General features: G+C 43.5%; 3 protein-coding genes across 3 annotated transcripts; 1 reads left to right on the top strand and 2 right to left on the bottom strand.

The window, feature by feature from the left end:
* Positions 1-415: 415 nt before the first annotated feature.
* Positions 416-5,555, bottom strand: LOC124675045 (elongator complex protein 3). The gene is made up of 9 exons (XM_047211108.1): positions 5,065-5,555; positions 2,802-2,871; positions 2,518-2,690; positions 2,247-2,421; positions 1,947-2,113; positions 1,619-1,838; positions 1,421-1,525; positions 984-1,136; positions 416-703 (listed from the first exon to the last, which is right to left on the bottom strand). Exons 1-9 carry the CDS (start codon positions 5,553-5,555, stop codon positions 545-547), a joined length of 1,713 nt encoding a protein of 570 aa, XP_047067064.1. The 3' UTR covers positions 416-544.
* Positions 5,556-5,782: 227 nt separating this feature from the next.
* Positions 5,783-8,859, top strand: LOC124674056 (26S proteasome non-ATPase regulatory subunit 6). The gene is made up of 8 exons (XM_047210089.1): positions 5,783-5,974; positions 6,059-6,173; positions 7,213-7,303; positions 7,391-7,536; positions 7,633-7,852; positions 7,935-8,043; positions 8,177-8,345; positions 8,443-8,859. Exons 1-8 carry the CDS (start codon positions 5,830-5,832, stop codon positions 8,615-8,617), a joined length of 1,170 nt encoding a protein of 389 aa, XP_047066045.1. The 5' UTR covers positions 5,783-5,829; the 3' UTR covers positions 8,618-8,859.
* Positions 8,860-9,345: 486 nt separating this feature from the next.
* LOC124675148 (serine/threonine protein phosphatase 2A 57 kDa regulatory subunit B' theta isoform-like) lies at positions 9,346-13,991 on the bottom strand. Its single transcript, XM_047211217.1, has 2 exons — positions 12,190-13,991; positions 9,346-9,976 (listed from the first exon to the last, which is right to left on the bottom strand). The coding sequence occupies exons 1-2, from the start codon at positions 13,363-13,365 to the stop codon at positions 9,659-9,661; spliced, it is 1,494 nt and encodes a 497-aa protein (XP_047067173.1). The 5' UTR covers positions 13,366-13,991; the 3' UTR covers positions 9,346-9,658.
* Positions 13,992-16,877: the final 2,886 nt, after the last annotated feature.

Genomic DNA, 16,877 nt, shown 5'->3' with positions numbered 1-16,877 from the left:
TCCACAAAAACTTTACAACAAACTCGAACCAGTTTGGTGCATATACATATCAAACTGGTAGAGCGCTTCAGGACCAACCAGTTCAAATCTGGAACAAATAGGTGTGACTTTTTCATTCCCAATAATTAAATCATCGTGTGTTCTGAAATGGCATTTTTTTATAGGTGTTGGTATTGGGTAGAGTAGTTACATGGTAAGTAGGATGGAATGGATGACACCATTGTACTCCCTCCGTCCATTAATAGATGTCCAGTGGTTCATCTAAATTTGAATGTATCTATGTCTAAAAAATGTCTAGATACATTCGAATTTAGACAAACTTTTGACATCTAAAAAAGGACAGAGGTAGTACTTTGATGGCGTACTATTTGGTAAATCAGCTTCATCGCATGGATGACATCATTCTGCCAAGAGGTATAGTGCGCTCAATGCTCTGAAAGGACGGCAAACACAAAACCACTAATGTTACAAATACATTACACTGACAGCATAAGTACATTGATTTTTGTAATTGCAATACAATCACTGTTGGTATTGAAACAAACTAAGACAGACATTTGACCATGTAAGGCCCCTCAAGTTCATAACCAAGCTTGCGGTAGTAGTGGCGGGTTCCAACTCCTGAGATGACAGCCAGTTTCTTCGACCGATGCTCCTTACGAGCAATCCTTTCTGCTTCTTCCATCAGGAGAGTCCCATACCCCTGAAGACGATGGCAAATAGAACAAATGTTAGCCAGCTGAAAAAACTAGCAGAACCAACGTAAATATCTGAACAAACAATGAACCATGAGGGGGTAGTCAACAATTACACCATGATAAAAGCCTAAGCACAATCATTGTGAGCAATTGTTTCATTTAGTCACTGTGCAGTGTGCACTGCACTTTGTGACTCCTGATTTTAATATTTTGAGCACAGCATATATCCCAAGTACGGTCTTTCAGGACAACTAAAACACGGGGTTGTTAGCGTGAGAGATTCACCTGGTGTTGTAGTTTCTCCGCATCACGACCGTGCACAGGGACTGCCGTTCCGTAGACATGAAGTTCTCGGACAATTGAACACCTCCCTACGAGTTCAGGGCCTGTAACATTGCGGCCACATTTGCGCAAGCGCAGCAGGCCAATAAGGATATCCTGTGGAATTTACAAAGAGAAACTGTGAGTACAATTAGCAAGACAATAAGAATCCCAATGATAAACTCTATGCACCAGTAGCAACTTAAAAGCACATTTACAAGCAGGACAGATTAAAAATTGTTTGTATAAGTGAAACCAATACAACAATAACTATATGGATAAGTTAAAAAATGTCCTACCCATGTAGAAGGACACTGAGCTTAATTAAACTAGAAAAGTCTTGCCTATTCAGGAAAGCAGCATAAACCATAACATATCTTTGGCTGGCAGGATATAAGTACCTGCCGTGTGTCCTCATATGAGAGGAAGGTCTCCCAGCCCTCATTTGCAGCATAATCACGCCTGACAAGCTCTACTTCATCAGGCCTGATCTTGTGATGGATATCCTACATGGAGATGCACAACAAGAATAATAATGAGGACACGTCGTTAATTAATTGTAAGCATGTGAAAGTGACTTCAAGAGACCCTGCATTTACCTGAATACCAGCCTCACGGGTTCTGACATCTCGGCATTTCAAGCCCAAATCTTCCATTCGAGCCAAAGCAAGCTCACGCAGGTTACCTTTCTCAACACCAGAAGTAACAAGAGGCATAGGGATATCTCTCTGGACCCGATAGATTCGTGTCCATGGTGGTACCATTGACAGAATCCTGGCTACAATATCCACTAGCAGCTCAGGTGGATAGTTTCTATACCTGAAACACAGCAAATATCACCGATATATAAGTACTCAATTCTCACTCTGAGAATGAACATAAGATCAAGCAAGAAACAGTGTATCAAACACTAGATAAATATAGTACCTTCCAGTTTTCCACAGCTCATAAAGACCAGTTCCACGAATCACAAGAGTTGGATAGATCTTTAGACCGTCTGCTCGGAATGCTGGATTTTCAAAAAATTCTCGGAAGCTTTCCATATCTCTTTCAACTCCGACATTAGGTAAATCTGGCATCATGTGCGCAACCACCTACCAAAAGTAACACGTTATGCATTAAGATAACTGCACAAATCATAACCCAAGACGGCCTAAATAGAGCTATTGCTAAAGCAACAAGGAAGTTAATTAAACAAGAGGAGTTAGTGGGCCAGTGAGCAATAACCTTAAAACCGGCATCTTTTGCTAAAGAGAAACAATCAGCAACAGCAGCTACTGTGTGGCCTCTGTTTGTGTCACGTGCAACATCCTCATATGTACTCTGAACACCAATTTCTAAGCGAGTACATCCATAAATTAGCATTTGCCGCAAATGAGGCCCCAGGCAATAATCAGGTCTCCTGAAATAAAGAGACTAATTAGATGTTTCATGGGAAAATCATAGGGAATTTTCATATGCAACCAAGAAGCATGGGCAGATGTTGATTGACCCTTACGTCTCAATTGTCATACCGATACATTTGACAGCACTATGTTCTGAATAACAAACCGCCTCCTCAACATTAGCAGAAGTATGTCCAGATAAAGCATCATGAAGATTTCTGATGAAATAATCACGATAATCAGCTGGTAATGACATGAAAGTTCCACCCATTAAAATGAACTCGACCTGCAGAAGAGTATCTGAATTACTTTGCGCTTATAATGCCTCCAACATAACTGGACTGTACATGAAATCACTCAAATAGAAACAAAATACTCTGTTGGGCTAGAAACAAACCTTATCCACACTATGTCCGAGCCTTTTGAGCTGATCTATCCTGCTTCTGGCCTGCACATATGGATTGTACCTACAATTGCAAATTCAGATGGATTAGTTGGGGTGGCGCTGGCTGAGGCTGCCCCTCTACAAATGAGGTTTGTCCAAGGAAAATCTATTTACATCAATGAGGTGTTGCCTAATGACAGGTGGATCAATTCAGAGGATGAGGCGATGAGCTCCACTAATTCTTATGCCTTTGGGATAAAATTCAATCAGTTCATCTTTCAGACCCTCCGGACAGCATATTTGGAATTCAACGGCTAATGGGATTTTACTTGGCCTATGACCTGCAGTTCTTGTGCCGTAAGCCCCAACCTAGGCTTGAGAGGGTGGGGAAATCTAAAGTTGAGGGCGAATTCAAATGCTTCATCTGGCTAATTTGCAAAAACAGAAAATGGACTGATGACAGATTAGAAAGAGGATGGGCTCATGAACCCATATGTTGGCTGTGTGATCAAGAACTCGAGACAGCGGCACACCTGATGTTAAGATGCCCTTGTGCAAAAGAAATACGGTCTTCCTTCATCCCCTCTAACCCTGAGATAGCTACAGCGGCTTTGCAAGCAACATCGATTTTGGGGAGGATTTACGACAGGGCGCGAAAGACCGAAAAGAGGGAAACCATTGCGCTGGCTTGTTATGTGTTGTGGTAATTATGGAAGGAACGTGATAGAAGGAAGTTTGAAGGTCAAGAGGCCAATGCGATTGGTGTGGCAAAACAACTCAGAGACGATTTTGGCCTGCTCGAGTAGGTGAGAGGGGATAACTGGTGTGTTTTCTCTGGGGCTGATTGCTGGATCGAGCAGTGTATAGGGGGTTGATGCCGTGGTCTTCACGTTTTTGTAAGTTGTAACTATCTGTGTCTAAAACTCTAAATGCAAAAGCAGAGCTCCTGCTGTTCCCCGTGAGATTGCAAATTCAGATCAGTAAATTCTCAAAAGCATATCTACAGTAGTCAAAATGATTAATAGCACCTGTATGGAAACATCAATCAACACAACACCTTTGGCCATTAGATTTTCAAAGACAGGAGGTGAAATGGATCACTAGTCAACAACTAGAGAACCTTGTTTGCACGTTGAAGCAGTTCCTTCAACATTTGTGCTGTCCACATTGTAGCAACACGGTGGAGCTGTTCCTCCACAACCTTGTGCTGCTTCAGCATATTTGGAATTCAACGGCTAATGGGATTTTACTTGGCGAAGGCTGCCTATGACCTGCAGTTCTTGTGCCGTCTGCCCCAATCTAGGCTTGAGAGGGTGTGCAAATCTAAAGTTGAGGGCGAATTCAGATGCTTCATCTGGCTAATTTGCAAAAACAGAAAATGGACTGCTTACAGACTAGAAAGAGGATGGGCTCATGAACCCGCATGTGGGCTGTGTGATCAAGAAGTCGAGACAGCGGCACACCTGATGTTGAGATGCCCTTGTGCAAAAGAAGTACAGTCTTCTTTCATCCCCTCTAACCCTGAGATAGCTACAGTCTTCTTTCATCCCCTCTAACCCTGAGATAGCTACAGCGGCTTTGCAAGCAACATCGATTTTGGGATGGTGGAGGAAAAGATTTACGACATAGCGCGAAAGGCCGAAAAGAGGGAAAACATTGCACTGGCTTGTTATGTGTTGTGGTAATTATGGAAGGAACGTAATAGAAGGAAGTTTGAAGGTCAAGAGGCCAATGCGATTGGTGTGGCAAAACAACTCAGAGACGATTTTGGCCTGCTCGAGTAGGTGAGAGGGGATAACTGGTGTGTTTTCTCTGGGGCTGATTGCTGGATCGAGCAGTGTATAGGGGGTTGATGCCGTGGTCTTCACGTTTTTGTAAGTTGTAACTATCTGTGTCTAAAACTCTAGATGCACAAGCAGAGCTCCTGCTGTTCCCAGTAAGATTGCAGATTCAGATCAGTACATAAATTCTCAAAAGCATATCTACAGTAGTCAAAATGATTAACAGTACTTGTATGGAAACATCAATCAACACAACCTGTGGCCATTAGATTTTCAAGTCAGGAGGTGAAATGGATCACTAGTCAACAACTAGAGAACCTTGTTTGCAGTACAGTCCATGAGTCCTTAGCTCGTCTCACAATCACATAATTTTCAACTGTTTTTTTTTTGCAGGTACTACATAATTTCTAATTTCAATGCAAACTGAACCACGCTCTTTTTTGTAGTAATTTCTAACAACAATGTATTGACAGCATGGGCAGTAAGTAAATCACCTTGCCCGGATGGCGCGCATGCTGGTGGGCTCGTACCCAGTGTAGGACTGGGTGCTGTACTCGAAGTCGGAGTCGGGGCCTCCGGGGCAGTAGACGCAGATGTTGCCCGTGGTGGCGATGTGGGGGCATCGGTGCGGCTTGGACATGACGGCGACGACCGCGATCCCCGACGCCGTGCGCACGGGCTTGGCGCGCAGCCTGGGGAGCAGCGCGGCGCGGTCGGCCTCCGGCACGGCGGCGATCATCTCCACCAGCTTGGGCGCGCGGGCGAGCCCGTAGCGCCTGCACGCGGCCGACTTGAGCGCGTTGAGGTCCACGTCCTCCCCGCGCCGCGAGAGCTCGCCCATCTCGGACACGATCTCCGCGATGGCCCGCACCCTCGCCTCCTCCTCGGAGAGCCCCGCGGGGAGCACCACGCCCCCGCGCCCCGGCGTCGGCTTCCGCCGGCGCGGCTGGTCCGCCACGGGCGCTGCGGCTACGGCGGCGGCCATGGATGCGGAAGGGTTTCCGCGGAGGGGTTTGGAGTCTGGCTCGGTCGGTGTTCTGGCCTTGGACTTCTCGAGTCGACATGTCTCCACCATGTGCAGCCATCAGATCAAGAAACGGACGGTTTGGATGCGCCCACGTGGAACCACTCTGGAGTATTTTTTTTTCTGCCAGTAATTAAATTCTTTAGCTCGTGAAAAAAAAAGCTTCCTCCTCCTCTGCTCTCTCTAGTCTAGTCTCTCCCCATCTCTTGCGGCAGAAGCAAAGCGCGGCGGCGAGATGGACGGCGGCGGCGGCGAGGAAGGGAAGCAGCAGCCGCACCTGGTGCTAGCGCACAAGCTCTTCCTCCTCTCGCAGCCGGACCTGGACGACCTCGCCAAGGTCGGCCTCCGCGACGACGTCCTCGCCGCAGTAAAATCCGATGGTACCATACCCCCTCTCCTCCAATTCGCCTCCTCAACAGTGGCTCGGCGGTTTGATTTGATGCGATGTGATGTGATTGCTCCAGACATGGCGGCGCTGTACGAGTCGCTGGGGGCCAGCGGCGTGCTGGAGACGGACGCGGCGCTGCTCACGGAGATGCGCGGCAGGATCGAGGAGGAGACCCGCAAGTTCGACGAGAAGTGAGCGGATCTCGCCGGCTTACCCTTTTGCTGCTTGAATTTTATCAGGGTAGTTTCTAGGTTTCAGTGATTCGCTCGGGCGTTGATGCGTCCCATCTAATTGTTTGGCTGGCCTTAATGTTCGTAGTTTGACCACTACAGATAGACTCTGCTATAATTTGGCTCTGAGAACTCTTTATATGGTGGAACTGTCCATTTGGTTTTGCTGGCCGGATCTTCCAATCTTTTTAGAAAACCAGTTCACTGCGCGCCCCACCCCGTCATCAGTCCTGTGTTGCCTATGCTTGCGCCCCAAAACGGTTGCTGACTTTGTACAACTCCGTAGGGCGCGCTACGGCAACACAGCCTACGCTTGCTGCTTGCTGGTTTTTCCATCATCCAATCCACAACAAATCGAATGAAACCGCTTCGGATTTCTTTTGATGAAAACCCTTGTTCTGCTCTCGCTCGCCGCTACTAACGGGGTCTCGGTTGATTTTCCTTCCTTTAGCTACTCAGATGTTTCAGTTCGCTAAGTTTGAAAAGTCCGACTCACATAGTCGCTAGTCTTTTGCCAATTTGCACAACGCACCTAATCACGCGGGCTGTCCGCCACGCCCGCCGGACCATCCACTTGCATCCATAACATTATTTCCATAACTAACTTTTCGAGCTTCTAATAGTAGCAAATTTCCATTCCTATGATGTTGGATCTTGGACAATACCAATGGATGCTTGTTTAGGTTCTTGGCGTCCAACCATCTTCATCAGTAGTGGAACAGTGGCTAATAGTAAATAGAGGATTGAGTTTTTTCAACATATAATACAGAATTGAGTTATGCACGAATGAATCACTTACCTCTAGAATGGCCTGCAGCTTAAGCAGTCAGAAATTTTACTGCAAACATTGGTCCATTTAGTCGAAGTGAAAAACTGAGCTCTTGGTATCGGGACTCGCAAGTGTAGTGCTTCTTTTTCCCGCCTTATTGTTGTGTTTCATTTAATTTGCCAATATGCTGTGTTTGGTTCTTAGCTTCTCTTCACTTATTTATGCATAAAGGATCGCCGATGCTGAAGAGAACTTGGGTGAGAGTGAAGTGCGCGAAGCCCATCTAGCCAAATCCTTGTATTTCATCAGAGTTGGCGAGAAGGTATAATATGGTGTCTTCTACACCGCTTTTAGGCTGTCAATGCATGTTGCAATCATTTTTGTCTAAACTAAACATCCAAAATTTCAGGAAAAGGCACTGGAGCAGCTTAAAATTACTGAAGGAAAAACTGTAGCTGTTGGGCAAAAGATGGACCTTGTTTTCTACGCGTTGCAGATTGGCCTTTTCCATATGGACTTTGATCTCATCTCAAAGTCCATCGACAAGGCCAAAATGTAAGCATGAAATTCTGTAGTATAGCTATTTGCTGTTCTGCCTTTTTTTTGCATTTTAATGTCTAATACTGAGCAACTTCCTTTTCCTGATTGAAGCTTGTTTGAGGCGGGTGGTGACTGGGAGAGGAAGAACAGATTGAAAGTGTATGAAGGCTTGTACTGTATGGCCACTAGAGACTTCAAGAAGGCTACTAGCTTATTTTTGGACTCCATTTCAACTTTCACGACCTATGAGTTGTTCCCCTATGATACGTTCATCTTTTACACGGTCCTTACAAGTGTTATCACGTTGGACCGTGTATCTCTCAAACAAAAGGTACGTATTCATCTTTTGTCCTTCAAGTCATCTTTGTTGGCTTGGCTGTGGATAGGATTTGGGTTGACAAGTATTTTGACAGGTGGTGGACGCACCTGAGATCCTGGCTGTAATTGGCAAAGTACCTCACCTGTCTGAGTTTCTCAATTCCCTCTACAATTGTCAGTACAAGTCATTTTTTGTGGCATTTTGTAAGTAACAGACATTTTGTTCTCTCATAAAATTATTCTTGCATTTATTTATGATCATCGGTAGTGCTCGTTTGACGGTTATGCTGGGGTTAGCTCCTTGGATTTTTCATATCTGCTTGATATTCATTTTCAGCTGGCCTGACAGAGCAGATCAAGTTAGACCGTTACTTGCAACCTCATTTCCGCTACTTCATGCGTGAAGTGCGCACTGTTGTCTATTCACAATTTCTTGAGTCATACAAGAGTGTGACGATGGAAGCAATGGCTGTCTCATTTGGTGTGACAGTTGATTTCATAGACCAGTAAGAGCTTTTGTTGATGTTACTTCTGGCATCATGTCCTGGTTCTGATATCATGCATGTCCATTTTGATGTGGCTGACATTTTACCTCCGATGCAGGGAATTGTCGCGCTTTATTGCTGCCGGGAAGCTTCACTGCAAGATTGATAAAGTTGCCGGTGTCCTGGAGACAAACCGACCTGATTCACGGAACGCCTTCTACCAGTCTACCATCAAGCAAGGAGACTTCTTGCTGAACCGCATCCAGAAGCTATCGCGAGTCATTGACCTGTAGGCTTTCCTTGTGTTGGAGCATCTCATTGCTAGAACCCTATTCAAGCTCCCTTACAAGACTTTGTTTTAGCTTTTACATTTTGCATATCAAATCAGCACAAAGGAGGAGGGTTAGCAAAAGTCTTTTTTTTTATCTGAGAATTTGACTTGTAACATAACTATTATGGATAGAGATAACTGCAGTCTGCAGAGGATTGCCTAAAACGACTGCTGCTTCTATGATGAATCCATCCATTTATTTCAGTTTGGAATCAATGCGTGAAAGAGAAAATCTGTGAGTAGATGTGCTATCTGTTCTACAAAATGAAATGCTCTGTGTTTTCAAACTGAACAGTGAGTGAAAGTGTGGAACTAAAATTCATACTCTCTCTGTCCCATGAAACTTGTCTTAATTTTCCTTAAATTTGAATATATCTAGATGCTAAATAGTGTTTAAATATACCAAAATTTAGACAAAATTAAGACGTGTTTCATAGGACCGGAGGGAGTACCTAGCTTTTATATAAAGCTGGCTGCGTGTGAGTCTTTTTGGGTGTTTTAAGTTTGGGATCATGAGGCTGTAGCTCTCCTGGTCTTGGTGAACTTCTTGGTGCTGGATGCGTTAAAAATCTTTGGATGTAATGGACGTGATTTCTTTTCTATGAAATGGAGCCAGCCAGGGCAAGGCCCTCTTTCTCCAAAAAAAAAAAAGGTTCATACAAAGAACAAAACACAATGCTAGCTCATACAAGGACAACAAAATGATCATTTGTCATTCAAGTAAACCACCCAACATCATATCCTCAATAAAACCTGACGCTATTTATTGGTCTATACGAAATCCTGATTCATGACACTACACATGCCAAATCTCGCAGAAATTCTCCTGTATGTTTCCCTTTGATCCTCACGAAACCAAATACAACCCCACCCGCCTAGAACAGGGGGAAGCCAACTCACCAACCAAAAAGAAAAGAAAATTCAACACTACAACCACAGCCCAAGTTCCAGAGAATCGCGCATGGTTCAAAGGATTGCACGATTGCGGTTGCTATGGGGTATTCTATTGACTGGATTTGCCATTGGGTATACCACCCATTTCCTCCAAGCGCTTCCAGAGGGCTTCTCGCTTCGAAGAGGATTCCTCCTGCCTGAGCTCATCATCGTCAAACTTCTGCATGCACTCTCCGAAAAATGCAGAATCATGATCAGAGAATAGCTTGCGCACATTCAATGTCAGGCTCCTAACAGCTTGGTTCCAGTGACCCCGGGCATTTCTCTCAAGTGCAGGAAAGATGATGGGTAGTATCACCTTGTAATTCTGCTTGATTAAGTTCTCAATGTGGTCGTTGTTCCATAGAAACAGTGCCCGCTCTGCCACCTACCAACATACAAGGAGAAAATATTGAAAGTTAGGTTATATGCTTTGCTGAATAATATTCTTTACACTGTTTATTAATGTTTAGCAGTTTACAGATACCACCGAATTGGATGTAGCTACAGTGGAAATTCAGTGAGATACAGAGTACTCTAGTAAGTACACAGTTAGGAAAAATCACCAGATTAACATGGACAATTAAAACCTAATGTTATTCTGGTTGTTGACAGTTATTATAAGTGCTATCAGATTATGAGAACCCTATAGATTCACAGCATTATTAGCAAGCGAAATCAAATGGTAAACCCAAACTGTAGAAAAGCATGTACACCTGTTTCAGACATGACTTCAAATGGATTAACGTGTTTTCAATCAAAACAGTAATTTCAGAAGAACAACATGCTTTACCTAAAGCAGCAAACCAGTTTTGTAGAAGAAAGTGCGTCGCAATAAAACTAATAGAAACTGATCAAAGCCAAAAGGACAGAGAAGAGGTAAATACAACAGTTGCACCCTTAAGTTCAGTTTACAGATACCACCAAGTTGGATGTAGCTACAGGAAAGTTCAGTAAGCTACAAATTATACAGTAAATACAGACAGTTAAGAAAAATCACCAGATTAACATGAACAATAAAAGCCTAATGTTCCCCTAAAAAAAAAGCCTAATGTTGTTCTGGATGATGAACATTATTGTAAGATAGGTGCTACTTAGATGATGGGAGCTCTGTAGCAACACTGCAGAATAATCCGCACCATGATTACCAAGCTGAAAGCAAATCCTAAATCCAAACTGTACAAAAACATGTACAGCCTGTTTCAGACATGACTTGGAAAAGGATTGCCAGTCAGCAAATATACAGGTTTTAACTATCCGGAACTAATGAACAAATGTTATCAATCAAAACATTAAGAAGACACCATGTTTACCTAAAGCAAAAGGCAGTACTTCCAACTTCCCACTAAAAGTAATAGAAACTGATGAATCAAAACAAAAAGGGCGGATAATAAGTAAATACATGAGTTCCATCCTTACGTTCCACTAAATTTGGAACAGGTGTCTTACAATTAACATGTGAACAGACCAACTAATGGACTGCCACAGAGAAATATGATAATTTTATAGTAATAGTGTCTAATGGTCTAATTACCATGGGATGTAGCAAATCATTCTTATACGAGGGATTCAAGCAAGAGAACAAAAGTTGCAGTGAAGTCAAAATGAATCAACTAGTGGTGTCTAAAGGACTGCCACAGAGAAATATGATAATTTTATAGTACTAGTGTCTAATGGTCTAATTACCACGGATGTAGCAAATCTTTTTTATATCAGGGTTTCATGCAAGAGAACAAAAGTTGCAGTGATATTAAAATGAATAAACTAGTGGTGTCTCCTCTAAGATGAGAGGTTGATAGCACCCCATCTACCGAACTGTTTTTACTTCCTAGAACCCATAGACAAATGCTCAAAAGTAGATCACAGAAAAAGGTTGTCAGTGTTCCTCCGCTATACATAATTAAAGATTAACCATACGAAAAGACAACTGAAAAATCTATTTACATAGTGAGAAAAATATGATGGAAAGAAAGGGTACACAGCAATGTGCTAGTGGTGTCTAAAGGACTGCCACAGAGAAATATGATAATTTTATAGTGCTAGTGTCTAATGGTCGAACTACCAGGGATGTAGCAATTCATTTTTTATATGAGGGTTTCATGCAAGAGAACAAAAGTTGCAGTGATGTTAAAATGAATAACCTAGTGGTGTCTCCTCTAAGATAAGAGGTTGATAGCACCCCATCTAACGAAGTGTTTTTACTTCCTAGAACCGATAGACAAATGCGCAAAAGTAGATCACAGAAAAAGGTTGTCAGTGTTCCTCCACTATACATAATTAAAGATTAACCATACGACAAGACAACTAAAAAATCTATTTACATAGTGAGAAAAATATGATGGAAAGAAAGGGTACACCGTAATGCAGGCATAGTCTGCCAATGTCAATATTTTCGTACTCAGGGAACAAAACTATAACTAATTTAATCTGTGAAAGACGTGAAAGCTGACACACTGATGAACAACAAGCCAACAAAATAATCAGAAACTTAGGCAGTAAAGACTAAAGAGTATATATACAATGAACTACGACAAGAACCAATAAATATCAATAAAATGGATATGCATTCAAAACTTGAGTATATGTGTGGTGAGATTTAACCTGAAAGTGCGAGCTGTTCATGCTATGGGCAATCTGACGGAAGAGCGGAACCATGCATCTTTGGAACTCTGCAAGCTGTGTTGCCTCTAAAACCTCTTCTAGCTCGCCCAGGAACATCACCTCCTTTGAGCTGTTTGTTATAGGCCAATACTTGAGCAAACCTCTAATAACAGTGTCAGCAAGCTTGCAGTCCTTCTCAACAAACTGCGTGATGCAATATGATAGCTGCTGATGGTACAGTGCTACAGACTTGGGCTTATGAAGGGGGACAAGCACACGGAGAAGGAACAACTTGTGCTCTTCTTTGAGTGGCAGGGCAAAACCATTGATTATACTGCCCAAGATCTCCAGCAACTCTGCAACACCGTTGTGCTTCTCTGTCTCAAATATAAACCTGTAGAAGATGTTGTTGATTGCTTTCCTGATGAAGGGACGATGCACCATGAACTTGCCATATATCCGATGGAGTATCGTCTTCAGATAGTCCCTTTCCCTAGGATCTTCCGAGTCAAAAAGATCCAGCAGCCTGAGAATGAAGGAGTGGTCGATGTATCTCTTGGCCAGCTTCGCGTCTGTCTCCTGGGACGCAACAAATCTCAGGAAAACCTCATAAACGATCTGCAAGTGCGACCACGCCGGGTCCATGAGAGGCTCCTCTTCCTCCATGTCAACTCCTTCCATGGCCTTGTTCTCACGCGGGGTGGGGTTGGAGCTCCGGAACAGGTTGATGGCCACCATCTTGCTGATCTCCAGCATGATGACCTCGGAGAACTTGCCATTCGCGGAAGTGACGTAGTCAACGAGCTCCATAAGCGTCTGCCGCTTCATCTCTTTCTCCTTGAGGTTCTTCGTCGGATCCGCGAAGTCGTACACTGCGCAGCACAGGGTGGCCTTCCTGACAAACAAGTTCTGCTTCTCCGAGACCGGCACGTCCTTGAACGCTGGCAGCGGCTCGTTGGAGTGATACACCACAGTACCATTCACCGCCGGACCAGAGCCTGAGCCAGCCGGTGCGAGGTGTTCCCCATTTCCTGCCCTCTTGTTCCCTCCAGGCTCTACACTCCTCGCAACGCTGTAAGAGTTGGACGGCTCGTTGCCGTTGCCCGTAGCAGCATCCCGGCCATCGCCGGCCTTCCCTGTCTTCTTCGGCAGCCTGCCAAGGATCTGCTTGATCATCTTCCTACCGCAGCCAACCTATCAGCACCCCCAAAACCCTAGCAATATCACACCTCCAGAAAACAGCAGCAGGAAGGAAGAGGGATCTACGCAGATCCTCAGCCCCTGAACTAACCCAGCAGCACAAGATCTCCAATCAGCCGAACCCAGCCGGCCGGCCGGCCAAGAAACCCTGGCTCCGCGGGCACGAGCAGCCGAACACGACCAGATCACTGGAACCAATACGGATCAGGTCCTGTAGAGGAGCCAGTCCACCAGCCGGACCTCGACAGATCAGGCGGCGGCAGCGACGCCCCCATCACCTCGCCCTCCCTCCTTATAAAATATAAATAAATATCCAATCTTTCCGCTCCCTCCCCGGGTAGCCAAATCTAGGATCCAGGAACCGGCCTCGCGGGGTGGGAAAATGGCGAGATTGAGGAGGAGGTGGGGGAGGTGGAAGAGAAACCTTTTCTTGGGCTGGACGGGGAGCTTCTCTCCTTTTTCCTCTGGATTTGAGAGGCGGCCTTGAGGTCTCCAAAAGTGGCAAAGGGGGAGACGGCGTAGGAGTAAAAGTCCGTGCAGCGCCGGGCCGGAGAGCGGCTGTGATAGATAGTCGTAGAACAAGGAAAGGCCAGAGACAGAGAGCCAGCCAAAACCAAAGCGAGAGTTGGAGTATTTTACCGCATCTGGCACTTAATTGCAACGCAGCTCTGCCTGCTTCCTGCTGGTTTCACTCTCGCTCGGAAGTGGGAACTTTCATGGGTGCCGGTGCAAGAGTAGACCGGTTCCCCTGTTCCTTCCTCTCTCTCTTTTTCCATTAAAATTTGATGGATATTCCTGCAACTAATCCTAATAATTAGTTTTGAGTATGTGTTGTTTTGTGTTTGAGGGAAGTATGTGCTGTTTTATTTCACTTGTGTGTATAATTTTTTATTGTGGACAAAGATATAAAGCATTGCACCGAGCACGAGCTACAAAAGTCCACTTGAGTGGATAAACAAAGCACATTGAGGTGGCCGAGATATGCCACGTCGTCGGTGCTCAGCGCCTCGGAGGTGGCTTGTCTTCGGCGTGTGTACCTACTCACCGTGTGCATCTTTAGCACGCAGGTACGGGGTATTTCGTCGGAAAACTATATAAAAAAAAGTTGAGCTAGGTCTTTTTCTAAAAAATTGAAAAGAAAATCCTATATTTAGCCAATGATGCATACAATAGAAGTGCAAACTCGCACCACGTAATACTTTGTATTATAGGGTACGTAAAAATGGCTAATGCGTAAATATGAGTATAGAGAATAGTGCATATTTCAAAACTATAAAACTTATAATATTTTTTTGTATTTCTATGTATTCTAGAATTCAAATAATTTTATATTAATTTTTGCACCATTGTAGGATATATCATTGGCCATATCCGCTTTTTTAGGATTTTTTAAAAGTACAAAATTTGATTTTCTATTAAAAGAATAAAGGGCTAGTTGTAACTCGGCCTCCCTTTCTCCACTCTTAGTATTTCCGTGTCTTCTTTTTCTTTCACTGTTTTCACTAGAAATTTCGAATCGGGATTTCAGATCCTCGAAAATGTGAATAGAGGTTCATATCAAGATTCCATTCGTCTACTTGTTAAAGGTATTGTCTAGAGTTTTTGGATTTTCTTCGGGATGAAAACACATGATCGGGCGATCTGGCGATGATGGTGTCAAGTTTGTGCACCATGTCCTTGCTGGACGCGACGTTTTTGAAGTATATTTTCCGCAATCTAGGTGTGGCCATTGGTGGTAGTTTTTGCTGCTTCCCCGATCAGTTGAGTGGATTTTTTAGTTTTGTTCTTGTTTTGGTTGATTGTATATCCTTCATGTCTATATTTTTTTTGAAAACACTCCTTCATGTCTATATTAGTTCTTGGCATTGTTTTGTTGCAGAGACCATATATAATTGATATTCCCTTGGTATTAATATATTTATTTTACCAAAATAGTTGGACACGGTGGTTTGGCTCATAGGTCCAAATGCACCTATTATTAAAAATGCATTATAAATATCACTCAATATGTAAAAAATTCTGGATGTATGGGACACAAAATTTGCGAGAAAAAGATTTTTTTTCGTGGATTGTGTAAAAAGACAAAAAAAATCTCGTGAGAAGCTATTTTGGAACACCGGAAATTATACTTTTACACAAGTCAGATAAAATATTATTTTTTCACGAGACTTTATGTGCCAACTTAGATGCTTGGATGTACACCTAGTTTTTTTTTCAGAATTTTCCAACATTTTAAATATGTTTGGGCAATGGGTGTATCTACACCTATGAGCCAAAATAGATTTTCAGAAATGTCTTTCTTAAAAAAATCAATTTTTGAGAGAATAAAGTAATCGATTAATCATAAGATTTGGTGAGTATAAGCAGTGTTCAAATCCTAAGGTCTTAGGTAATGTATTGGCTCTTAGAACATTATTCTAGGTAAGATATACCACTATTTCGATGCATTATCTTTTAAATACTCTTCATATAATGATTTTTAGGACATGCATTCATGTAATTGGGCTAGAATTGTATTTTGCCAATGGCTTCATGAAAGTATTGTTTCTTAGCTAAGATACGACACCACTATCTTTCACAATTTACTATGGTACCACATAAATATTTCTTTCTATGATATCGCGCTAAGATATTTATTACGAAAACTCTAATTGCCTTGGCAGTTCTTCTATGGGATTGATACACTTTGCAAGGTGTATTCTCCAAAAATAATTGACTTGGCAGTTAGCAGTTAGCAGAGGGGATGCGAGATCAGCTGTGGCAGAAAACGAGCACGAGCATCATTAAATACTCCAATCAGCCTAACCAACTCACACCGTCGGCGCTAACCCTACTCCTAAACATACTGAATTAGTTGGAGTACTCTGTGGTGACCAAGGGTGGATCTACCCTCTTCCTTTTTCAGCTGGAGCGTGCGTGCGGGCAGCGTGCGCAACGTGCGCTGCAGCGTGCCCTTGTCCGCCCGCGGCGCCAGGTGATGCATGGACCGGCGGCACCACTGTGTCTGGGTGGGACTCTGGCTCTCGCTGTGCAGGGTCGCAGGGCGTGGACCAACGCCGGCCGCGCCACGAGCTCATCTGCTCGTGGGCAGCATCATCCACAAGCATAATTAATGGGGAATAAAGACTAGTACTCTGTACTTTTTTTCTCGGCTGGAAAAATTCATAATGGAAAATGAGCCACGATTACTACTCCCTCCGTCTTTAAATAAATGTACTTCTACGTTTAAAATTTGTTTTAAAAAAAATGTACATCTACACTATCAATATAGTTAATTAATGCAATTAGCTTCTCCTAATCACTCTCCAACTCCATCCTCCAATCCTCATTTCTCTTCTCCACCTTAACCACCAATCATCATTCTCCTCATTTAATTAATAGAGTGAAGACCCATAAAATATGAGAGAGAACTAAGTTGTAGCTTATTTCCTAAAAGTACACTTATTCGCTGACGGAGGGAGTACGTGTCAGTCCGGGCGAGTGAGTGA

Source organism: Lolium rigidum, chromosome 7, assembly GCF_022539505.1.
Source record: "Lolium rigidum isolate FL_2022 chromosome 7, APGP_CSIRO_Lrig_0.1, whole genome shotgun sequence".
NCBI classification, from domain to species: domain Eukaryota; kingdom Viridiplantae; phylum Streptophyta; class Magnoliopsida; order Poales; family Poaceae; genus Lolium; species Lolium rigidum.
This window is presented reverse-complemented; position numbering and strand designations above follow the sequence as displayed.